The sequence below is a fragment of the Raphanus sativus genome, chromosome 5, assembly GCF_000801105.2.
Source record: "Raphanus sativus cultivar WK10039 chromosome 5, ASM80110v3, whole genome shotgun sequence".
In the NCBI taxonomy this organism is placed as follows: domain Eukaryota; kingdom Viridiplantae; phylum Streptophyta; class Magnoliopsida; order Brassicales; family Brassicaceae; genus Raphanus; species Raphanus sativus.
In genome coordinates, this window is record NC_079515.1 from 30,774,150 (window position 1) to 30,798,066 (window position 23,917).

The 23,917-nt window shown below is 34.3% G+C and overlaps 6 protein-coding genes and 1 non-coding gene across 8 annotated transcripts; 2 read left to right on the top strand and 5 right to left on the bottom strand.

Annotated features, from left to right (window-relative positions):
• The first annotated feature begins 7,779 nt into the window (after positions 1-7,779).
• LOC108829176 (mediator of RNA polymerase II transcription subunit 32) lies at positions 7,780-8,187 on the top strand. The gene is given in 3 exon segments (XM_056985852.1): positions 7,780-7,955; positions 7,957-8,065; positions 8,068-8,187. Coding segments are annotated over 3 exon segments (405 nt in total).
• Position 8,188: 1 nt separating this feature from the next.
• On the bottom strand, positions 8,189-10,131 carry LOC108829175 (ATP-dependent Clp protease proteolytic subunit 6, chloroplastic). Its single transcript, XM_018602844.2, has 9 exons — positions 9,860-10,131; positions 9,725-9,771; positions 9,597-9,642; positions 9,239-9,443; positions 9,087-9,152; positions 8,860-9,000; positions 8,742-8,804; positions 8,539-8,631; positions 8,189-8,393 (listed from the first exon to the last, which is right to left on the bottom strand). Exons 1-9 carry the CDS (start codon positions 9,955-9,957, stop codon positions 8,346-8,348), a joined length of 807 nt encoding a protein of 268 aa, XP_018458346.2. The 5' UTR covers positions 9,958-10,131; the 3' UTR covers positions 8,189-8,345.
• Positions 10,132-15,258: 5,127 nt separating this feature from the next.
• LOC108829183 (nucleolin 1-like) lies at positions 15,259-16,864 on the bottom strand. Its single transcript, XM_018602851.2, has 6 exons — positions 16,600-16,864; positions 16,481-16,533; positions 16,200-16,352; positions 15,957-16,124; positions 15,618-15,871; positions 15,259-15,507 (listed from the first exon to the last, which is right to left on the bottom strand). Exons 1-6 carry the CDS (start codon positions 16,618-16,620, stop codon positions 15,398-15,400), a joined length of 759 nt encoding a protein of 252 aa, XP_018458353.1. The 5' UTR covers positions 16,621-16,864; the 3' UTR covers positions 15,259-15,397.
• A 363-nt stretch (positions 16,865-17,227) lies between these two features.
• On the bottom strand, positions 17,228-17,692 carry LOC108829150 (uncharacterized). Its single transcript, XM_018602810.2, has one exon. The coding sequence runs from the start codon at positions 17,603-17,605 to the stop codon at positions 17,258-17,260; it is 348 nt and encodes a 115-aa protein (XP_018458312.1). The 5' UTR covers positions 17,606-17,692; the 3' UTR covers positions 17,228-17,257.
• Positions 17,693-18,788: 1,096 nt separating this feature from the next.
• Positions 18,789-21,974, bottom strand: LOC108829192 (polyadenylate-binding protein RBP45B). 2 transcript variants are annotated; one of them, XM_018602859.2, is made up of 6 exons: positions 21,663-21,974; positions 20,873-21,320; positions 19,672-19,730; positions 19,450-19,580; positions 19,250-19,346; positions 18,789-19,154 (listed from the first exon to the last, which is right to left on the bottom strand). In XM_018602859.2, exons 1-6 carry the CDS (start codon positions 21,906-21,908, stop codon positions 18,966-18,968), a joined length of 1,170 nt encoding a protein of 389 aa, XP_018458361.1. In that variant the 5' UTR covers positions 21,909-21,974; the 3' UTR covers positions 18,789-18,965. The 2 variants fall into 2 exon arrangements, with proteins under 2 accessions (XP_018458361.1, XP_018458360.1); XM_018602858.2 differs by having other exon boundaries at positions 20,855-21,320; positions 21,663-21,973.
• An 83-nt stretch (positions 21,975-22,057) lies between these two features.
• Positions 22,058-22,129, top strand: TRNAW-CCA (transfer RNA tryptophan (anticodon CCA)). Its single transcript has one exon. It is a non-coding gene; the product is annotated as a tRNA-Trp (tRNA).
• A 405-nt stretch (positions 22,130-22,534) lies between these two features.
• Positions 22,535-23,917, bottom strand: LOC108829149 (putative F-box/LRR-repeat/kelch-repeat protein At1g11620). Its single transcript, XM_018602809.2, has one exon. It carries the CDS (start codon positions 23,840-23,842, stop codon positions 22,649-22,651), a length of 1,194 nt encoding a protein of 397 aa, XP_018458311.2. The 5' UTR covers positions 23,843-23,917; the 3' UTR covers positions 22,535-22,648.

Here is a 23,917-nt window from a genome sequence, read left to right on the forward strand (position 1 = left end):
CTTTATTTTGTGCGGTGATTCTAAATTTTTGTATAATCAATTTTTTCTCTCTCTAATTTGCAGAATGTATTTATAGTTGAAAACATCTATGATGGTTGTAATCAACTTGTGTTTTGTATTTGTTATATTTTGATTGTCAAAAATGAAAACAAATAAGGCCATATCTTTGAACTTTGAATAGAACTCAACCAAAACAGTGACTCTTACTTTTTGGGTTAATCAGTGAATTTTACTCACTAATTAAAGAAGCATAAGTTCATAGATTTTTTTTTTCGCTTCACAGATTATGTTAACATGAATAAAGACAACCGATCACTATTCTTCTAGTTCTCCGAAGCCTTGCTTGAGCTTCAACTAATGATGCAGAAATCTTTTTTTTTTGTCAGCATGATGCAGAAATCATCTAAAATGTAAGTTATAAGTAAGATTATATCCTTCTAATGTTTTTTTTGCTAGTTTTTTTTCTTCTTCCAAGTAAACATTCACGTATCATTTTGTGTGTGTATACATGGAACTGATTAAAAAAGAAACTGCAGTCGAAACAATACATATCGGCATCCTAATGTTGTTTTGATAATCTTTTACACAAATATCATGGGTTGGAATCGCATGTTAGGGTTTTGAGATTTGGGTTTGTTAATTTCGTACGGTAAGTATTTGAAGACTAATTTAGTTTGCATGTCTACATATATAAGCTCGATTGGCATGTTTAGGGTTGAGATCATATCGCGTCAATGGCGTTCATCAGAAACCTTAAAATATAAAATTTTAACTACATCAAAGTTTAATTTCAAATTTTGAAATTCAGCGAAACAATTAAGAAAAACTTTTAGTTACAAGAGTATATCATTGACATATTTACAAGTATATCATTTGTTTTAACAAGAACTAGATTTTGACCCGCCCTTAAAAGGGCGGGTATATTTTTTGTTTAATATTTAATTTTTATATTTGTGTTTTCTTTGTGATCGTATTTGTATTTTTCTTTGTAATTATATTTTTATATAAATCTTAATCAAAATATATTTTATTAAATAATAGCAATTTAAAAATCGATCTGTTATATATTCGACTGGGTTACGGGTCAAATCCGCCACACTGACCCACCAACCCGCTGATTTCAATTTTGTTTTGGTCAAAAAAATCTGACCCACATAACCCGTAAAAAAATAATTTTATATCCGATTCGTTTAATTTTACGATTATCCGCGGATTATATTTTGATTTTTGACGAAAACAAAATCATAATTTAATTATTTTGACAAATTAATAGAATATATATACTATTTTGCTATTATATTTTTGAAATCTAAATTATATATGAATTTTAAGATTTTTAAATTAATTTAGACTATTATTCTAATTTGAGACAAATTTTAAAAATCTCCGAGTGAAACTGAAGTATTTTAACCTTGAAAACCCGAAACTCGAATAGATACTAACCTATCAATAGATCATGATCATGTTTTAATAGAATAGATGATATTAGGTATACATGATGGATTAAAAAAACTGAACATTATAATTATATTTTTTTGTTGTAAAATAACATTATAATTATGTTGTATTCATAGTATTAACTGTAATCTACCATATCCTATATTGTTGTATCAAAAATGAGTAATGTAATTTTATATATAAAAGACTTGTATTGTTCTGGTATTTATAAAAATAAAATGGTAACCTGCATAAAAAAACCCAAGCAAAGTTATTTCAGAACAGACCTTAAGCTTATGCAAAACATGTATGTTTATTCATATTTATTTATTAAACGTGTAGATGTTAGGAATAAAACTGAAAGTTTTATTTTTATTGTTAGGTTAAAAAAACCTCTGTTTTTAGCGATAGTTAAATATATTGTTTCATCAAACATGAATAATATATGATATAGTATTATTATATGTTATAAAGGTGTGTGGCCTGTAGAAAAAATATATTATGAAAATGTTCTTAATCGACGGTTTTTAGCTATTGTTAGTGGGGTCTTATTATTGTGGAAATAGAATGAGGAGGTTATTTTTGTTTTATCGCTGAGATATTATATTCATCAAACCAAACCATAAGTATTCAACGTACAAAACGGTTAAAATTACATAATATTGATTATTTTGTGGAATTATTTTGTTGGACATAACTTTAAATCAATAAGGCACACTTCAACTTTAATAGTATTGATAACAAATCAATAAATATACAAGCACATACATTTGTTTAGAGTATCTGATATCATGAGGGAAATTGTTTAGTATCTCCGATTCCAGTCAAATTTCTTGTGAAGCTTAAAATATACTAGATTTCTATGATAGATGCCATCATCTCTAGCAATATAGGTATATGTGCCTCCGTGATGCTTACTATTGTCCTCCACATAGGCATCAAACGTTGACGAGATCTTATAATCAGGTCCTTTGCTCAGGGTGCACCAGAAAAGCGTGTTTCCCATAAGGTTGTCGTGGAAACTGAAATAGTAGATTCCACGCGGTTCCAGATAGTGGACACCCATATCGTCGTTCCCTGATCGACAATGTACCTTGAGCCATTTCTTGTAACGAAGGTCGTTCATGAACACGAGTGTTGTCTTGGCGCCTTGAAATAGTTTGCCACCATGTACGTTGCCGATCATGCAAAGGGCACAAACAAATAGAAAGATTGAAATATTTTTCATTTTCTTTCTTTCTAGATGTTTTAGATAAATATTTATGTATGTTAAGACTCGTGTTTGTGTGTTTGTGATGATGTTATATAGACACATAGTATTGCTATTTTTGAGTTTTTACATTATCTTCTTACTCTATTATTGGAAGTTTTCTATTAATGATTTTATCTAGTCGTTTCGAAACAATAGATTGATCCCATCAAGTTTCCAAGACTTTTTCCAGTGGCTATTCTCCCTCCCCCCTATTTTGGTATGTTCCTCTCTTGTTGGTTAAGTTTGATTTATAGACTCTCCTTTTAATTGAGTTAAGTTACATACAATGCAGAAACATTAAACTAGATTGTACGAATATTAGATAATAATGCAAACATAACAATAAAAGCATGGAGAAAATATAGAAACTAAACGCGATGATGAGAGACGATAAAACAATAGGTAAGAGAAACATCAAAATGGTATAGAAGCAAGCACACCAACAAAATAGCCCTTTACAAGAAGAAAAAAAACAAAAATCGAACAATAGTTCGTGATGGCCGTTGAAGATTTTTTTTTTTTTTTTTTAGAACTGGCTTGCAAAACTCGTTGTAGATTATTTCACTTCTCAGATTATGTTAACGTGAATAAAGACAACTATCGATCACTATTCTTCTAGTTCTCCGAAACCTTGTCTCGAGCTGCAAAAGTGATGCAGAAATCTTCTAAAAATGGAAGTTATAAGTAGATTATATCCCATTCCCATATCAAAATATTGTTTTGACTTGTTTCATGATTAAGTGGATAACCATACTATATGGGTGTTAAAAAAGTAACAGTGATATCTAAAAGAGAATGAGGGACATTAAACTATATTTTAGCAATGAGGTGTTGTATATATATGAAAAAAAAAAATATTGTTTTGACAATCCCTTTTCTAACACTAATATCATCTCTACTTTCTTGTATCTTTTTTGGGTTTATTTTATGTCGTTATTATTTAACTTCTCTTAAAAGAATCTGAAAACGGTAAAAAAAGACTGCCACATGCATATACTAATTCTTTTTGTGTTAGAAAATAATATTTTATGTCGTTATTAGTGTTAGTGTTAGAAAAGGGATTGCATTCAAATATTAAAGATGATGAAAATTAAAAAGTCATTATTAAAGTAAATAAAATTATGAGAAATAAAAAAATTATTATTGAGATTCATTTCACCTGAAAATATATAAAAACAAGAGTTTGTTGTAGATTAAATGAGAAACTATAGTAGAAAAATGAGTTTTTCTGTGTCTTCAATCAAATGAAACAAGTTTCTATTTATAGAGTACGAAAATGATGAATTTTAATGTAAAATTCTTTTTAAAAAAGTAAAATTTTAGAAGATAATTGATCTCAAATAAGTGACAAAAATAAAATAAATCAAAATTTTACTGACTAATGGTTTAGTGACACATGGATTTTGGAGGAACCACTTTATCTCATCTTGGTTCAACAATGTTGAGTTCTTTCAACCATATTGAATACACATAGAATTTAATATCTTTTTCAATATACCATTGTACTTTTTCAACTATTGAATTAATAGAAACTAGATTATGACCCGCCCTTAAAAGGGCGGGTATTTTTTTGTTTTAAATTTAATTTTTGATATTTGTTTTTTTTTCTTCCACATTATATTTTTATTTTTTGTAATCATATTTTTGTATAAATTTTAATCAAAATTATTAAATAATAGAAATTTTATAAATTGATCCGGTATACGTACGGTTAAAGCTGGATTATGGGTCAAACTTGCTCTATCAACCCGCCAACCCGCGGATTTTCAATTTTGTTTTAGTTAAAAAATATAACCCGCACAATCCGCAAACAAATAATTTTGTACCCGCACTCATTCCGCTTAATTTTGTGGTTATCCGCGGGTTATATATATATATTTTAGAAATCATTATTTAATTTAATTATTATAAAGTATATTTATATTTTAAATTTCATACATGATTTAAATTTTAGATTATTATTTTCAAACTCCTGTATTTAAATAAAATATTTACGTTTTAAAATATTTTACGGATCGGCGGGTAGCCGGGATCCAAAATCCACCAAACCACATCACCTCGCATAAAATACTTATAACCTACACCCGCAAATCGATTTTGTAAATATAATCTCAATAGGAAATACTATCAGAATTTAGTATGATAGATTTATTTTTGTGAAAATAGGATTTGTTATGTAAATATTTTTGTTATTAGGATATTAGTGGTTATGAAAATATTTTTGTTATTTATATGTGTGTGTATATAAAAGAGTTGTATATCTTTTTTAGATTTTACCAAAAAAGTAGGAATGATAGGACGTTGAATCAGTTATAAAAATTGTTAGTTATTGTATCTTACGGTTTGTAACCGTGAATAATTTTTTTTTCCAGATAACGTTATTTATACACTGATACACACATATATAGCAATAATATTTTTTTTTCAAATTAATCCAACTAATATCAGTTGGTCATGTTTGAACTTTAATAGTATTGATTAATATTATATATAAGAATATATACATCTATATTTGAAAGCGCGTGATTATTTTTGTTGATAAAATTATTAGCCCGTTTTAGATCAGAATAGAAATGAAAAATGTATTTGTAAGTCATGTTTGTACTTGATACATATTTTACATATTTAATGGAAAACATGTAAATATTAATTGTAAAATTTTCTAGTCATTAATTGTAGACTAATTTTGGAAAGTCAACTTTATTTTAAAACTTTAAATATTGATTTTAAAAATAGTTAAAATTTTAACTCAAATTATAATCTTTAAGCACATATATTAGTAAATTTATGTCATGTTGATTTAGAAAATAATTATTTCTAAGATTTTATAATATCTGTCAAGATTATGAGTAGCTGTAACATCTTTTAAAATAGTTTTTAAAGTTAACAAATTTATTTATTAAATGTGATCTTTGCATTTTTTTGTTTAAAATTAAAAAAATAACATTTATGTGGTCGTTAAAATGATAATTGCAACACATAAATATTTTAAAATATTGAAATTTTCTTCACGTACTTTTCAATTATAATTTAATTTCAGATGTTAAAAATATTTTAATTTTGAAAAATAGATCAAAACAGTTATACAACAAATAAATCAATCCTAAAATTAAGGGATAATTAAAATATGAGATTCTATTGTTGTTCGGTTATTTAATAAAGTTCAAAAATAAATATTGTTGGATTAAATAGATTTTGTTAGAATTGAATAGATTTCATTAGGATTTAAACAAAATCATAAATTTTAAATAAATGAATGGTTAAGATGTATACCCAGTCGGTGGCTTTCATAATAAGTTTTCTCCTTCAACTTGACTAAAAGTTGTGATTGATTCGTCTCCTCTCATAGCACATGAATAATCAGCAACCATAACACCTTATTTGAAAATAAAACTTCACCATCAGTACAACTTCTTTCTAAAACCTGTTAAACTAAAACCTAAAGAAAAATCAAACTCAGCAAACATGAACACAAAAGAATCTCATAAAAAATAAAACTCACATGTGTTGTTTGAGGAAAGATCACAAGAGAGCATAGCAGATATCCCTTCAAGCATGTTTTTGCTTTTTAAAAGAAATTGTTGTAATCATATTGATTAATATATAACTAAGCTGCTATTTCAAAATAAACCCCATAAAATCTGCCTTTCTCCAATCTGTTCACGAATCAAGCTCTCAATTTGTGTTTGTTTGGCCAAAACATGATGAGGTAATTAAGTGGTAATATACATTTATTTATGGTAAATAGAATATTCGATTTGGTTGTTGCAAATAATTTTCTAATCTTTTATTTGATTTAAAATAGAAAAAATATAAAACTATAGGTTTTAAATAAATTAGTGGCAGAGAATGGTAAATATTGTTTAAATAGAAGGTCACCTCAAAAAAGGGCCTTCTGTTTTAATAGTATTGATATTGTAACCTTTTAGAAAATACATATTGAATAACACCTAAGTTTAATTTATAAATTTTAAATACAGTTAAACAAATAAGAACAATTTTTACAAGTATATCATTGATATATTTACAAATATATCATTGGTCATTACAAGTATAACAAATAAATGGTGTGAATATATAAGTACATATATTGAAAACATCTGATAACACGGGAGATTTAGTTTGCGATCTCTATTTCCAGTCAAACTTCTTGTGAAGTCTAAATTCCACAAAATTACTGTGATAGATGCCATCATCTTTAGCAACATAGTTATATGAGATTCCGTGAGGCTTGTCATTGTTCTGTTTATAGGCATCAAACCTAGAAGAGATCTTATAATCAGGTCCTTTGCTCAGGGTACACCAGATAAGCGTACCCCCCAAAACGTTATCGTAGACACTGAATGTGTAATCGATTCCACCCGGTTTCAGATAGTGGGCACCCATATCGTCGTTCCCTGATTTGCAATGTACCTTGAGCCATTTCTTGTAACTAAGGCTGTTCCTGAAATAGAGTGTTGTCTTCTGCCCTTTCAATAAATTGGCACCATATACACTGTCGATCATGAAAAGTGTAAAAACAAATAGAAAGATTGAAATATTTTTCATTTTTTGTTGTTTCTTTCTTTCTAGATGTTTTAGATATATATATTCTTGTATTGTTAAAACTTGTGTGTTGTGTTCGTGTTTGTGGTGTTATATATACACATATGTATTGCTATTTTTGAGGTTTTTTTTAACATTTTCTTGTTGCTCTATAATTGGAATTCTCCATTAAGTCGTCAAATCAATATAGATTGATGCCAATGGGTGGTTATCTATCCTCTCTATTTAGCTATGTTCCTCTCTTGTTAGTCGTCAAGTTTGTTTTACAGTTTCTCCTTTTAGTCAAGTTACAAATTTGGTAGAAACCATAAAAAAAACTAGATTGTGCGAATATAAATTACGCAGAAACAATACTGAAAAAGAAAATAAAGCATTTAAAAAAATATAGAAAACCTAAATGGGATGATGAGATACGATATGTTAATGATAACATTTAATGATTTCACTACAATGAGACTTTACTTGTTGGTTACGTTTGGATGGAATCTCATGTTGTGATTGATATTTTGGTGTGATCAGATTTTTTGAAAGAGGGAAGAATCGAGATGGATAACGTTGTAGACTCACTGAACAAAGCTTACGAGAAGTTTGTTATTGCCTCAGCTAATGTCCTCGAGTCCAAAAGAGAGTGCTGGCGGGCAAAAAGCTAACTCTCACTGATGCTTGCATTAGAGAATTACAAGGAGAAGTGGGAGCTTTTCCGCGTGGCTTGTGATCAAGCTGAGGATTGGATCTGAGGGTTTGGTTGATGAGGCTACTGGTTTAAAAACAGGAAACTCAGGGCAAAGTGTTGGTGCTGCGACTAGTCTCGCTCTTATTAGTGCAGTAAGGCTCTGGAACAGATGAGTAGAGGGGTTGGATGGCTTGTGCTTGAGCTGCTACGTGGCTCTGGGGTCGCTGCTGGTTCTATGCATTCTTCCTCTACAGGATTTGATCACAGGAGGCTAACGTAAATAGAACAAAAGTTTTCTGATTGTATCAGTGCAAAAATAAATGGGGCAGATAGTAAAACCAAGAAAACAAAAAACTATTAAGTTCATATTCAAATGAGTTATGAAAGCTTTGAACATGTAATGAAACTGTCTCTGTGCATTGTCATGTATATGCTGTTTCAGTATTCTGTTTCTAGTAGACCATCGATAAGCCCAAACTCAAGTGACTGCAAAAGAACATCAATGAAACAGAAGGATTGTGAGGAACAAAAGGCAATGTCCATGAGTTGTGGCTGGTTTCAAACCGAGCTCTCTTTTAAGTCTTAGTACTATAGCTCCGAAAGAATTAGAGTTGACTAGTAACATTATTACCTCAGAAGCAGATAAGAAACGATCTCTTTCAGTGTATTGCTGCACTGTCTCAAGAGGTTGTCCAGTGAAGGCTGCATACATCCTATCAATTTTCTGCTCGTCGTAGAGACAAACCAAAGAGATCAAAGACTTGAGTGAGTCCCTTCCATATTCTTAAACCAAGAAGCATCCAATCCAATAAAATATAAAGAGGAATGACTTACTTGTCTGGCTTCAATGGCTTCATTCACTTGTCTCCTCACGTCCCTGCAAAAGTTTGTTACACACTAAAAAATGAATTTTAAGTTCATTAATAAAGGAGATTTAAAAAGAGAGACATACTCCGCATCCAGTTTGAGGTTGATGGATCATGACGCGAGTGTTAGGCATTGCATAGCGCATCCCTTTCTCACCTCCAGCAAGAAGAAGTGCTCCTTGACTCGCCGCTACTCCAAACGCTACTGTTCCAACTCTAGGCTTTATCTATTAAAAAAAAAAAAACATCATCCCATAGGTGGTGGTTAATACACTGCAGAGTTTCTGTGTATCATCAGGGGAAGGGAACTTACCCAAGACATGCAGTCATAAATTGCTAAGACGGAGTAGGTGCTGCCTCCAGGGCAATTCAAGTATATCTACAAGCAGAGAATACTCAAGTCAGTAAACTATTTGAAAAAGTAGGTTGGGTGGGAGACAAAGTAAAAGTCTTTTTGAGTCTGACCAAGATGTCGGATTTGTCATCAATAGAAGCGAGGGTTACAAGCTGAGATATGACACGCTGAGCAACCTGTGCGTTGATTGGCTGTCCGATGAAGATTATGCGGTTGCGGAATAACACAGAAGAAAGGTCCAAAGGTCCTCCTCTAGGGGTCATCACTGATGGCATTACAGGCGGGTTTCCTTTCTTAGCTTCTATCACTCCAAATCTAAAACCATTCCAACAACGAAAACAAAAAACTCACTGAATATAGAAAGGTCATGAGATTATTAGTACTAAAAAACAACTTTTTGACAATCAATCTAGCTTTCAGAGAAAGTAAGACAGATGGTTTAGATACATAAACGGGCTAGAGAGTGACCTTGGATCCTTGCTGTCAATCTTTACAGAGACATTACTCGGAAGGCCTGAAAAGCATCAAACACAACACAGGCTCAAATCAACTCAGCAACAAAAAAGAAAAGAATCAAAAGAGGTTTTTAAAGTTACCAGCTTTGAGTGAATCGCCAGAAGAAAGAATACGCCTAGTGAGATTTCTACACACAATCAAATTAAACAAGAAAGAGACAAACTTTTGAGTCATTTAATAAATTCAAATATATGTGATTGCGATTAGAAAGGTACCTTTGATTGTTGTGAGATAGATACGAAGTGGGTTTAGAGTTTCTAGTTCGAGAAGAGAAGGAAAGACCCAGTGCAGGTGAAATCGTCATACCCGCCATTGCTTCTATCAGAGCTCCAAGTTTTTTTGAGTTTTTTTTTTTTTTGAGTTCGGGCGTGGATAGATGATGACAGGGGAGGAGGGCAAAGACATAACAGGTTATTTTGTTTGGACACGAACCGAAACTGAAACCCAACGCAGTCAAAAGCAAACAACAAAGACAGGACAGAGTGACTCGACTCTGTCTCCTCTGATGGCAGGTTCATAACCAAATCATAACTCTGCATAACCGGAATCTTGTACCGGCTCTACAGAACCAATTCTTTTGGTTTACGATAACTTTTGGTTTGATTCACATTAAATTCTTTGTATACATTCTTTTTCTTCTTTTATCGTATATTGTTGACCATTCCAGTGTAGTCGCTACAGTTAGAGAAATTTTTTGAAATTGATGCTAACAAAAATTTATTTGTGGTCTTCCATATAACTAAAAAAATAAATGAGTTAGGCATGTTTGTTTCTCCATCTCGATGAACCATTTAGATGAAGATGTAGAGTTTTGTTTGTTTAGATACTAAAAGTGTAACTCATTCAGATAGATCATTCAAATAACTTTTGGAAATTTAGGCTTAATTTTAAAGTCCATTCAAATGAACCAATTTGGATCATTTGAATGGAGATGGTTCATTTAAAATGGTATAATGTTTATTATGCCCCTAAATGTAATTCACAAATTATAAACCTAAACATAATATAATTTTGTCTCACGTAAAAATTGACTAAAGCACAAAAACAATTTTTCCGCCAAAAACGAAAAATTTCATTTTTCTGCCAAAAGTGAAAAATCTCGTTTTCTCGCAAAAACGTGTTTCCCGCCAAAATGGCAAAAACGCGTTTTCCCGCCAAAACCGAAAAAATTCATTATCCCGCAAAAACGTCTTTTTCTCGCCAAAACCACAAAAACGCATTTCCCGCCAAAATCAAAAAAAAAATCATATTTCCAGCAAAAATCGCAAAAATGCGTTTTTCCGTCAAAAAAAAAAATCTCGTTTTTCCGCAAAAAACGCGTTTTGCCGCCAAAATCACTAAAAATGTGTGTGTCCCGCCAAAACCACAAAACGTGTTTCCCGCCAAAAAAAAAATCATTTTCCAGCGAAAACCACAAAATCTCGTTTCCCGCCAAAACAGCAAAAACGTGCTTTCCCGCCAAAACCGAAAAATCTCATTTTCCCGCCAAAACCGCAAAAACGCGTTTTCCAGCCAAAACAGTAAAAATGCATTTTCCGCCAAAACCGAAAAATCTCATTTTCTCGCCAAAACCGAAAAATCTCGTTTTCTCGCCAAAACACCAAAAACACGGTTTCCCGTCAAAACCACAAAATCTCGTTTTCCCGCCAAAACCAAAAAATCTTTCTCGCCAAAACCGAAAATCTTGTTTTCTCGCCAAAACAGCAAAAACACGTTTTCCCGCCAAAAACGAAAAACTCGTTTTCCCGTCAAAACCGAAAAACGTGTTTTCCCGTCAAAACCGAAAATCTTGTTTTCCTACAAAAACGCGTTCTCCTGCCAAAACCGAAAAGTCTTGTTTTTCCGCGAAAACCGCAGAAAATGTGTTTTTCCGCCAAAACCATAAAATGTGCTTTTCCGCCAAAACCACAAAATGTGTTTTCCTGCCAAAACCGCAAAATCTTATTTTTCCACCAAAACCGCAAAATTTCGTTTTCCCGCCAAACTGAAAAATTTCGTTACCGCAAAACTTGTTTCCAGCCAAAATCAAAAATTTGTATTTTCACACCAAAACCAAAAAATGTGTTTGTCCGCTAAAACCGAAAATCTTGTTTTTCCATCCAAACCGCAAAAAAACTTGTTAATTTTTGAAATAATTCTAATGTAAATATATTAAATTAAATAATTAAATTTAATATAGTTAAAATAATATCAACCATATGATTAAACTAATACAAGAGTATTTTGGTAATTTGTTTACTAAATTCATTCGAATGGAAATAAAAATAAAGAAACAAACATATGATTCATTTAGATGATTCATCTAGATGAGATATTTGGATGAACAAACAAACATGTACAAAAATCTGAATGGATCATCTAGATAAATCATATAAATAAATCATCTGAATGGAAATGACAAATGGTGAAACAAACAACCCCTTAGTTATACTATCAATTGAAGTGGTCGTGGTTTAAAGGCTTGACTATATGATTCTAATGCATGATTTTGTAGAAAAATGTAAATAAAATTATATTTCTGATAATAAATATATATAATATCACTATTTTATAAATAGATTGTATGTTTTGGTTTTTTTAATGAATATTTACGTTATTTTCCGTTGTTTTGCGATATTGATAAAATTTGTACAAGGACATATTTTTAAATTTTGATTGTGACAGTATCAAAATTAGTCCAGCACTGTACACACTTCAAACAGACTCCACTTTCGTGAGTTTTTTTTTTGAAGACGATGATGCCTTATGATTTATTTTCCTTAATACTAAAAAATGATAGGAACTTAACAAGAAAATAAATAACGAGGGAGGGAGAATATTTGGAAAGGTGAGCCATATTAATTTCCAATTTCAAATGTATACTACTGGCAGTGACATAACCCCACCAACATGCCTTGCTTTCTCTTACAAACCTCATAAATACTAAATTGAATGCTCATGGGAAAATCGTTTATTTCGTCGGCTACAAATGAATTAGTTAACTTCATGCCATGGACTTCATTTACAATACCAGTATTTGAAAACCAATTAATTCTTGCTTTTCTATAATAAAATACTAATAACAATGCATTTTTTTGTCTTTTATGTTAAAAAATATTTTATATTGATTTGGTTAGAAGAGAGGTGTTCAATTTTTTTTTTTTTGCTTAGAAGAGTTTGAGGTGGTTAGACTAAAGATTTAGATGTTTTCAGAGACCCATTGTTAGTATTTTATCATAGAAAGCAACAACTCTTGTTCTTGAAATTTTATCAAAAAAAAAACTCTTGTTCTTGAAAATCATATGAGATTATTTTCAATAATTTTATATCATCGCTTGTAAGAAAGTATATATATATACCATAAAACAATTCAAATTTAATAAGAACACATAAATACTCTTTTCAAAAAGGTTTCCTATAGAAACAATTCAAATTTAATAAACCAACCTCTTTTTGGTATGGGGTTGTTGGTCTAATTTAATGCTAGTGACTCTCTTCTTCAACCATCTTCATATTTAGATCTTCTTCTTCACTTTGCAGTCTCAGACTTTGCAAATAGCCATATTCTTTTCTCTCCTCCTTTGATTCTTCTCCTTGGTACTTTTGTTTTCGACGTTGCTGGAAATAAGAGTTCTGTGCGGATCCGATGATTTCATCGGTACGGTAACATTTTTAGTGCCGACATCATTTTTATATGTTTATTTGATCTATTAGTTGATGTTACTTTTATTTTTGGTTTCTTGATTTTGTGGAGCTAACTAGTGATGGCAATAGGATGAGCCGTCTTTTGGTTCTGATGTAATTTGGTAACGCGAGATATTAGTGCGGTTCAATCAAATATTCGTACTCTTAGTTGATAGAGATTGATTTTGTTCGATTGAGCCGTGCCAATATCACGCATAAAACCAAGATGATCAAAAGTATATTGTCAATCATCTTAAGGTATTTTATCAATCTACTTTATTGTTTTCCACTTTGTATAATATCAAATTTGATAACTGCTTAACACTTTTTTACTCTGGGAGCTTCGAGGGTGTGAGGATGTAAGACGCAACACTTACCCCCAAAATCCAAGTACAATTGCGATACTACTTCTATTTTTAGAAAGTATAAGGAATGTTAAGCAAAAAGTATAGTAACATGCTACTGGACTAAATGTAGCTAGTAGCTATAGTGTTCATGTTCTTGTGGTTTATTATCATGAGGATATTGCATTAATACAAAAATTGTAGTTTAGTTTGTAATGATCTGCGCTCTTGTCTACACTATAACTGGGGAATGGTTTATACGCTTGCTTTTGCAGTCATAAGACAATTAAGGGAGTCTGTTTTGAACTCACTTTCAATAGGCAATAGGGTTTATTAAAGTGATATCAAGTCGTTCAACTTTTCGGGAAGTATGTTTGTGACACAATTGTAAAAAATACCTTTTAAAAAATTGTATTTTGTTTAATAAAAGGAAGACATGTTTATTTACTAATCACAGACGATGTCCAACAGATGTTATCAGCTATGTGAATAAAAATGTCCAAACTTATAAAACTTCACAAATTCAAATATATGTAGACAATGTTCGAACTTATAAGTTATAACATTCAAACTTGAAGGTAGAACAATTTACATTAAAACGGCGCCAAAAGGAGGACATGTGGGAGTTAATAAAAGACAAAAGAATAAAGACTCTGTCTGTCATAGGACAAACCAAATGTGACCAATACCATTATTTGTTTGTCTCTCATTCAACCATTTCGCTAACTATTTTTTGTATACATTTATTAAATTTCTGACCCAAAAAAAATCTCAACAGTTTCCACTCTTTTTTCCTTTTCACTTGCGCGCAGAGTGATAGAAGCATATAGCTTAGGGCACTCGGGTGCAGGAAGATTCCATGACCAGTCTTGCTTCATCAGTGATTTAAACCACTCTCTATAGTCTATACCAAAGCCAATATCGCCCTGCAAGAAGACAAAAAACAAGTCACAGCGGTTAATAGTAATGCTCCAATCAATTTGAATTTGGGTTCATGATATCCATATCTACTTTACGTTTTGATAAATTTACATATGAAAGTTGTTTAAGAATCAGATAGCTTGGCTTAGGTGGACAAGTGAGCCGAGGACCTGGATAAATATTTCATTTTGTGGAACGTAGATATGTTAACCTCTCTTAGTCTTTTTAAGTTACTAAAAACTGTTAAGTTAACTGGACTTCACACTTAAAACCAATTGGTAATAAGAGGAGTGGCCCATCTACCTTATATATTACTAAAGATCCCTTCCAACTACCGATGTGGGACAACTATGTATCTAATACGTCCCAACTATGTATCTAATACGTCCCTTCGAGATGATGGCTCTTTGAGCGTCAATCTCGGCATGCTTGGGCAAAGATCGATGGGCCAACTTTGGACCAGATCGATGTGGATCGGGTTGGACTGCGTGGATCGGGCTCTGATACCAAGTTAAGTTAGATGGGCTTCACACTTAAAACCAATTGGTAATAAGAGGAGTGGCCCATCTACCTTATATATTACTAAAGATCCCTTCCAACTACCGATGTGGGACAACTATGTATCTAATAAAAACTTGATTGGACAAGCAAGTTTGTCAGTGTTATTACAGAGTTTTATCATAAAAAAAACAACACACGCATAGAAACATATTCAAAATCTAGACAAAACATAACATTCAACATCCAGACAAGAGAAAAGAAGGTGGCGGCATTGCAAGACAAGTTAATAACACGAGACAGCGCATTTGAGAGGGAGAGAGATTTCTAGTCCGTAGTCATGATCGCCTTCTGATTTCCCTCACATGGCATTGCTTTATCTTTCTCAGCCATAGCCAACCTAGCTGCTTTATCTCTCTCAGCCATAGCCAACATACCTGAAACAAACAAACAAACAAAGATACGAATGAATGAACGGTTTTACACTTTGTTTTCTCAAAAAAAGAAAAACAAAAAAAAAAGGAAAAGAATGAAGAAGGTAACGTACTTGCTCGAGATACGCCACCGCCACCGCCCAACTTCTGTATTGGGAGGACCTCATTAACTACAATTTTAAAGCCTCCCACAGAACCTCCGCTAAGTTTCAGAGCCTTGTCAATAGCATCTCGTCCACGGAGATAAACGAAAACACGCCCATCCCCGAAAACAGAACAACCGGAACCGGTTCGAGGGAAAACCCTACGTACCATCTCCTTAACATCATCCTTAGCCATGGAAGTATCAAATCCTGTAACATCCAACCTAAAATAGCAGGAGGACATCATATTATGTCATCAAATAGGACAGGGATACAAATAAATAAGAAAGGGAAAAAAAATCAATTTACGTGCGCTGTAGGTAATCGTCTTGTGCTTTGGTAGGAGACAATAAATGCTCAAGGCGATTGTTGCCAAAAGGGTAAGCCGTAACTCGTAAAATACGTCCTCCCATGTCACTTCCATCAAGCTTCAACGCCTCTGCTTCATCTTCTTCGTTAACATAGATTAAGGCGTATCTGTAAAAAAAAAACAAATTTTAGTATGGAATAAGCGGCAGAGCGATCAAGCTGGAGGAGGAAAATGTCACAAACCTGCAGAGAATAGTGAAATCGATGTCGATTTCGGGAGCAGAAGCATGTATTAGCTTTATTCCACGTGATGCAAAGTGTTTTCTCAGGGCCTCTTCAACATCCACCCTAGGATGGGAGGTGGTGTCGTATCCCTCAACCGCAATCCTGCTAATACTATATATATTGCAAAAAGGATATTAATTAATTAATTAATCACCGTGACACAAGAACACATGATCCATCTAATAATTAGATATACAAATCTCAAAAAAATAAAAACAAAAAAACAAAAAGATACGAACCTGCTTTTTCGAATCGCTGCATCACTACCGTTCAGTTCCAGACCTTCCACACCCTAAAGCAAATAAGTTCAGAAACAACTAATTCGCGAGAAACAGAAAGCGGATCGAAGAATAATTACTTTGATCACGGATGCGTCCATGGCGACTGCTGCGCTAAAAGAAATTTGTATTTTTGGTCTTAGAGAGTCTCCCTCTCGACCTTGTTTTGGGTCGTATAACTATCCTTCTCGTTGGGTCTGCAGTTTAGCTTAGGCCTGTACTAGGCCCACTCATCGATATCCTTCCTCCGAAGCATAAACAATTTTTTTTAAGATTACTGGGATTCGTACGTACTGCCTTGTCCTGACGTCACAACTCAGCCTTTTTTTTTAAGATTACAAGTTCTAATAAACTTTATGCGTTAGGATCCCCGCCCTCCCTTTTCATTTGGGCAACGCCCTGTTGGGAGTAAGAGATATGATTTTCAAACCCTGTTAGGCATTTTAGATCTCTTTCACTGATGATCAATAACATTCCCTTCCACATTAGGATTGCGATGATAAAGTTGTATATACTAATAAAGTAATAAGCCTCTTCATAATTTTACATTGTTCACAAGTTGAACTCATGATTTGATTCATATCTATTACAAATTCAAGATTTCTCTCCCTCTTTTGTGAAAGAAATTACAAAACTCAAGATCTCTTCTTATTCTTGATAAACTTCTGTACGTAAACAGAGATCAACATACAATATAAGAAACGAAAGAAAGACACTAGACAAGAATATAAAAGAAAATCAAGCTTCAAGAGTGAAAATAGGCCTAGTAAGTCCATTTGTTGCACCACCGTGGAACATCTTCTTCAAAGCTCTCACGCCGCTTTGAGAATGCTTTCTAATTCCGCCAAAACTTACGACGGATACTACGCTCCATCGCAGCTTAGTCAAACTCTTTCTGATCTCCACCTTCAACCTTAAAAGCTTCATCCGTAGAAACGACGACGACGGATGAGAAGAACGCCGAGAAACCAAGTCCACTTCTTGAAGCGTTTTGTAAATCAAGAACTTGGCTCGTTGGTGAAACACCTCTTCTGGATCTTCCTTGTTCACCTTTGAGTACATACATGGCCTTTTGAAGAGGGTCATTTTCTGTGTTTTAAGGTTTTTCCGATGATGATCTTTTGTGAAGGGAAGTATAGAGATCTCAGAATGAAGAGAGGAATTGAAGATGAGAAAATATTTGTAGTCATGGCATTAGAAAGTGGTGGTGCACTAACTTATATAACTTGTACGGTATTGTACACAAGTTATATGATTTTTTTTCATTTGAATAATTTTAGTTAATACAGTTTTATTTGTAAGCCAAATCATTAAGATAATAAAATATGCTAAAATATACAGGATGGTATGACTCCCAGCTAACAATGCATAGTAAATGCATAAAATCGTTCTTTATTATTTGCGAAATGAGGTCATATACGTGTTATATATACTTACAAGATAACAATTTAGTCTATAAGCATTTGAATTTACGAGCTTGCCGCCCAAAAATACATATGAAAGATTATTATTTCAACATCTTTTTAATAGTATATCCTCATAACGCATATACCTTAGTATACCTGTGTTAACACAAATCGTTGATCAACAGTTTTGTATATTTTAGGAGTAATATACTGATCATCATGCTTCATGCATACATCACTTTTAAATTTGTTTTATGAAGCGGTCATGAGTTTGGAGACACATGCCACCCTGCCTCGCCAAAGACATCTAAAGACAAAACTTTGGTCTAGTCAAATCTGTCCAACTATTCTAATGCTGCGTGGAGAACTATAGTTGTGTTCAAGATATATTTTCTGTCCATAAGTAGTAACTAGACAGGTTTTGTATAGCGGAGTCAAATTACAATGGCCACACCGAAAGCAGTTAAGCATAAATAGACCTGGCTATCTCTATCTTCTTTTAGTTCTGTGGTCAAAAGTGAACTATTGCACAAAGTCTTCTTTTAGTTCTGTGGCTATCTCTATCTTATTCATTCATAAACCTTAAGTTAAGAGATAATTACAAAACACGCATGTTTAAACTGTTAGTTAATACTCCAAAGCTTTTAAAACCTGGAACAGAACTCCAAATCTTAACGTCAAAAAGCAATGTACCAACTCATTGACCATATTAAGTTTTTAAAATTCAAAACGCAATGTATAACTCATGGGCATTTTAAGCTTTAGAAGTGTAGAACATGATTGGCTATTTTATAAATGGAAGCTTAAAATCTTATTATAGCCGTTCATGTTCTACACTTCTAAAGCAAGGAAAAGAAATAAAGAAAACAGAAGCACACAAAGCATTATTAAGAGTCAAATCTCTTCACACTCCTTTAGTATCAGTGCTGAGCAAAAGAAACTGTCCTAGAGAGAGAGAGAGAGAGAGAGAGGTCAACTGCGTCTGTTTCATGACAAAGTAGACAAACAACAAACAGTGGAGCTAAGAACACTCTCGCCAGCTAGTAGCTGAACCCGACTTGTTGCTGCTGTGGTGGCTGCTGAGGTGGTTGCTGCCCCACCTGTGGTGGCTGCTGATACCCGCCAGGGTAGCCTCCGTAATATGCGTTAGGATCTTGCGGCATGGAGTATCCATAATGCTCCTGACCTTGTCCATACCCACCGTAATAATACTGACTCGGATCCGCCGCCTGAAGAATCAATCGAAATACACAAAAACATAAGGGTTCATTGACCGAGCAACGCAGGAAGAAGCAACTAGAATCGAAGGGAATCAATCAATCACCTGTTTAGATGAAGGACTTCGTCCCCATGATAGCCTGACGGTTGTTCCACCCAACTGCGTTCCATTCAACGTTCTAATTGCTTCCTCTGCACAGCTTCTGCAGAAAAAAAAAGGAGGGGTAATCACAAGACACATGATTAAACTGACAGGTTGATACTCTCATATGTTTAAGAGTTTCCAAGCAACGACAGTGCACTTACTTCTCAGAAAACTGAACGAATCCACAGCGCTTTCCGGCAGGTATTTTCACATGCACAATCTCGCCATACTGGCTAAAGACATTCTTTAGATGATCATCTGTCACAGTGGGATCTAATCCACCAACAAAAACCTGTACATAACTTAAAAAAAATTGTCAGAAAGTACCCCCTCTTGGATGATAACTCAGAGAGACGCATATATAAAAGGAGCATATAACTCACGGTTGTGTTATTGGGATCATTATCAGTTGGAACCCCTGAAGCAGCACTCTGGTATGAATCTGCATATACACAAGAAAACGTAGATACGGTAGAAAGGAGTAAGGATCTGTGAACTCCACATGCAACAAAGAATTTGGAAAAAAATATGAGACTGAGAGATACATTGAAACAAATGCAGAGAAAGGCACAGACACATACACACTCCCGCTCAAACTCCAAAAGGAGAAATAGTGTTCTTCAGTCTATTGACGAAAGAATTGTAAAATACCAAACATATAGTCGAAGTCTATCAATGATGTTAACTTCAATCAAGTATTAGAGGAACTTGCCATTTTGAAAGCAATAAGAATGGATGTGAAGAGCCACAACCACAAAAGACGAACAATTAGATCAATGAAAATCACAATGGCTTCACATTTCTCCCAAGGCCTTTCAGCTGCTAAGATAGGGTAGGTCAAGAATCAAGATGCTAATTAACAAAGTAGTAGTAAAAAACTGCCTATACTTGGGACAAGATAAAGAGGAACTTTAGCCAAAACTTTAAAAAAAATTGTAACAATCTAGTTATCACTATGGTTACAGCATAGACTGCCACATCCAAGTCCATTATGAAAATGGATACTAAAATGATAGTGAAAACTTCTAACATCTAGACTCCCAGAAGCAGTAGAAAGGAGCTTGGTGTACAAATTTAAAATACAAGTAAAAGATAGGAACTTTAAGTAGAGCAGAATGAAATAGAAACGTAGAGATACACAAGAACTGAGTTGTAGAGTAACTGGCGAGAATTGGAAGAAATGTTGTATTGAAAGATAAATTTAAACCATAGCCGGGGCTGAAACGTACGAAGGAAAGGGCTAATAAAAGGACAACACATGAACTTTAAAACTGACCTAAGCATGAGCATTGAATCAGTTCCAGGCCTCAAGATGATTAGAGAGAGCCTCTTGACTCCCCTGGCTTTGAAACAAACTGGATACAACAAGTGTGTGCTATAAGAGTTCTATCGTTTTTAGCTTTTTAACATAATTTTAACGCGGCCTGAGCGGTAAATACAGGATGTGACTTCAGAAAAAACTAGGCTTGGCTAAACTGAAGGATAACCTAGTCGCATAGCAAACAAATCGTGGTGGAATGCAATAGCAAAGCAGAGCATATCCTTCAGATCTAAAAAAAAGCATACCTCTCTGACCAGACACACCTTTTTTGCTAGCAGCTGGCCCAATCCTCATAGGCCTTGTCGAACAAGGAACACCGTTCATCTCAGTCATTGCACGAATCTGTTCACTCTCATCAGAAAACCTAACGAAACCATATCCCTTCGTACGCCCAGTGGCTCTATCAATAACAACCTTTGCACCTTTAACCGAAGGATAAGATGCTTTAAAAGTCTCTAGCAAGACATAGTCCGTAACATCAGCGGCGAGATCACCAACGAAGATAGTGTAATCCGGTGAATCGTCACGTTTATCTCCAGAGCCCAACGAGGCCCAGTTCAATCTAAAGAGCTGGTCAGGAAGGCCAGGGACGGGAGTGCTGTTGTATGTTTGTAGAGCTCGTTCAGCAGCAGCGTGAGATACAAACTCGATGAAACCGTAGCCTTCAACCTGAGATGTCTGCTTGTTACGGATGACTTTAACAGAAAGAACCTGCGAAAATAGTGACACAAAACTCGTTAACTTAGGTGTCACAAAGACATTAAAAGTTGTCGGAAATTTGATCCTCCTCATATCACTAAAGATCCAATATTTCAGACAGAAAACGAACAGTGATGAAGACAGGACACTAAAACTCACTGACACAAGACAATTGAAGTTGTTCGAATTTGATCGTTATATCCCTAAAAATCCAACCTTTCAGACAGAAAACGAAGACACTAAAGTTGACAGGACACAAAACTCATTAAAGTGGTTCGCGATGTTTGTAAAAATCCAATCTTTCAGACAGAACAGTAACAATGATGAGAAGAGAGGAGGATGTTTTTTTTCTACCTCTCCGGTGTGAGCAAAACAACTGTAGAGGAAACTCTCATCCATCCAGAACTGTAAGTCACCGATCCAGAGAGTACGGATCTCGTCGGCGGTCATAGGCTGGCTTGGTGGCGGCGCTTGTGGATTCCACATCTGTGGTGGAGGAGCAGCGTAAGGAGGGGGTTGCTGGTAACCGTAGTGCTGTTGAGCAGACGGAGGAGGAACGTGGTGGGGAAGGAGACCTCCGGGTGGTGGTGGGTGCTGCATCGTGATCGGAGAAGAATAAAGATAACTCGGACTCTTTGAGACCGTACAAAACTGTGATGCTGATGAAGAAGAAGAAGATAACAACAATGTGCTAAGGTAGTTGATTTTTGGATATGCTTTTTAAATAAATTATTACAGCTATATGCATCGGATCCGTGGCGCAATGGTAGCGCGTCTGACTCCAGATCAGAAGGTTGCGTGTTCGATTCACGTCGGGTTCAAACCCCCGGTTTAATTATGATCCTAAATTTTTTTGCTTCCGTTTTAGATTCATTAGGACCGTCACTGTTGGTGACGAATGGTCTCTTACTTATTCTAGAAAACCGTTGGAATCGATTTTAAATTTGGTCAAACCGAGAACCGGTTTAAACCTGGCCTATCTTCACTGTGGTCTCTATTTCTTCTGAAACATCGTAGACCCTACTATATTGCATGGTGTTTCTCAATGACGACTGACTACAAAAGATAAGAATAGTCTTAACTTCTCAATAAAAATCTTGTCGTCGAGACTCGAGATCAAGAAGAGGTATCGTAATAGCTTACCTCTATCAGAATGTTTTGTATATAAAATGTATAACACATAACAAATTGTTGATAGCTTGATAAACAAGATAATATTTGGATGAACTAGACACTCAGAGAAAGTAGTCTCGATGTAAACGGAATGCTTGTCAAATAACATATTTTGCTAATGAGAAAAAAACGAAGTCACAAGATAAGAAATTTGAAACACAAACAAGTTAACTCAATTCTTGCGCCTTAAACCCTAAACCATTGTCATAAATCTCTTTTTTCAAAACAAAACCTGACCTTCTTTTTGCCTCATCATCAAAACCTGGAACCGGAACCAAGCTTGGAATATAGTAGCAACCAGAACCACTAGTTAAATGATCCATACAAAGATTTTCAACGTTTTGGCACTCATCATCCTTTCCCGCAATGTAAACTTTAATATAATTTATGCCACGAATAGATAGCACAAGCTTGCCATTTTTCTCAATGAAATAACTTGAATATCTAGGAAACATCGAGGATTCAGGTGTAGAAATTGTCATAAGCTTGCTCCAATGCTTCTTCATCACCCATAACTGTATCTTACCTGTCACGCGGGATTCATGTAATATAGAAAGTTTATCTCCTCTGAAAACTCCCAAGGAAAGAGAGTTATCCAGCCTAGATGATCCAATGGCTGAAGGAGGAAGAAACAAGGTCTCAAATCTCTCCTTGGAGAAATCGAAACTCTCTATCGTCTTACATGTTCTACCCTTTACATAACCTATCCAATAAGGTGTTCCTCTCAAGCACACGTTCGACTCTGGCCATTCTAAGAACCCATCAAAGATGTTATCAAAAACCTTCCAATAATCAGATTTTAATTCGTATACGTATACTTTGATACTTGAATCTTTGGACCTGCCACAACGAAACCTAACCATCTTATAATCATTACCACATGATGGTTGGTTACTACTAATGTATCCAAGACCATAAGCATCCAAGGAGTGGTCCGCTTTGCCACATTTGATCCATCTTCCTTGTTTCAACAACGGATTCAGAACCAAAAGATGTGTTCTCATGACATATAGCAATAGACCATCACAATGATACATGTTCTTCACCAATAAACTCGAAGATAGAAGAGGTTCAAAATCATGCATATTCAAACGGGGTTCGTTGAGGTCATCAAAGTCAATGCCTACACAAACACAAGAAACTGTCGATGAGTCCGTAAAATGAGAAACTAGGGTAACGTCGTTGAAGACTGTGAATTGTTCCTCACGGCCACGCATGTTAGACAAGTGCTTGTTGATGAATCTCGGCTCTGAGATTAGGGTTTCCCACTGCTTGCAAGTGCATCTGAATCGTTCAAGAGATTTAGATGGAACCCACGAGAGTATCTCCTCCACCAAATCAAACGGAAGTTCCATCGCCATCGTCTGATTATGACCTTACTAATCATCAATCGGATCTAATCATCAATCGGATGTGCCTTAATAGCCACGACGAAA

Excerpts from the sequence above, each read along its gene's own strand:
- LOC108829183 (XM_018602851.2), bottom strand. The coding sequence starts at position 16,620 with ATGGACGCATCCGTGATCAAA. Across the intron at positions 16,125-16,199 it reads GATTTCACTATTCTCTGCAG|ATACGCCTTAATCTATGTTA; the intron begins GTTTGTGACATT and ends TTTTTTTTACAG. Across the intron at positions 15,872-15,956 it reads GACGATTACCTACAGCGCAC|GTTGGATGTTACAGGATTTG; the intron begins GTAAATTGATTT and ends CTGCTATTTTAG.
- LOC108829175 (XM_018602844.2), bottom strand. The coding sequence starts at position 9,957 with ATGGCGGGTATGACGATTTCACCTGCACTGGGTCTTTCCTTCTCTTCT. Across the intron at positions 9,643-9,724 it reads TGGCGATTCACTCAAAGCTG|GCCTTCCGAGTAATGTCTCT; the intron begins GTAACTTTAAAA and ends GATGCTTTTCAG. Across the intron at positions 9,444-9,596 it reads ATTGACAGCAAGGATCCAAG|ATTTGGAGTGATAGAAGCTA; the intron begins GTCACTCTCTAG and ends GAATGGTTTTAG.
- LOC108829149 (XM_018602809.2), bottom strand. The coding sequence starts at position 23,842 with ATGGCGATGGAACTTCCGTTTGATTTGGTGGAGGAGATACTCTCGTGG.
- LOC108829192 (XM_018602858.2), bottom strand. The coding sequence starts at position 21,908 with ATGCAGCACCCACCACCACCCGGAGGTCTCCTTCCCCACCACGTTCCT. Across the intron at positions 21,321-21,662 it reads GTTTTGCTCACACCGGAGAG|GTTCTTTCTGTTAAAGTCAT; the intron begins GTAGAAAAAAAA and ends CTATTTTCGCAG. Across the intron at positions 19,155-19,249 it reads GAAGTCCTTCATCTAAACAG|GCGGCGGATCCGAGTCAGTA; the intron begins GTGATTGATTGA and ends TTGATTCTTCAG.
- LOC108829150 (XM_018602810.2), bottom strand. The coding sequence starts at position 17,605 with ATGACCCTCTTCAAAAGGCCATGTATGTACTCAAAGGTGAACAAGGAA.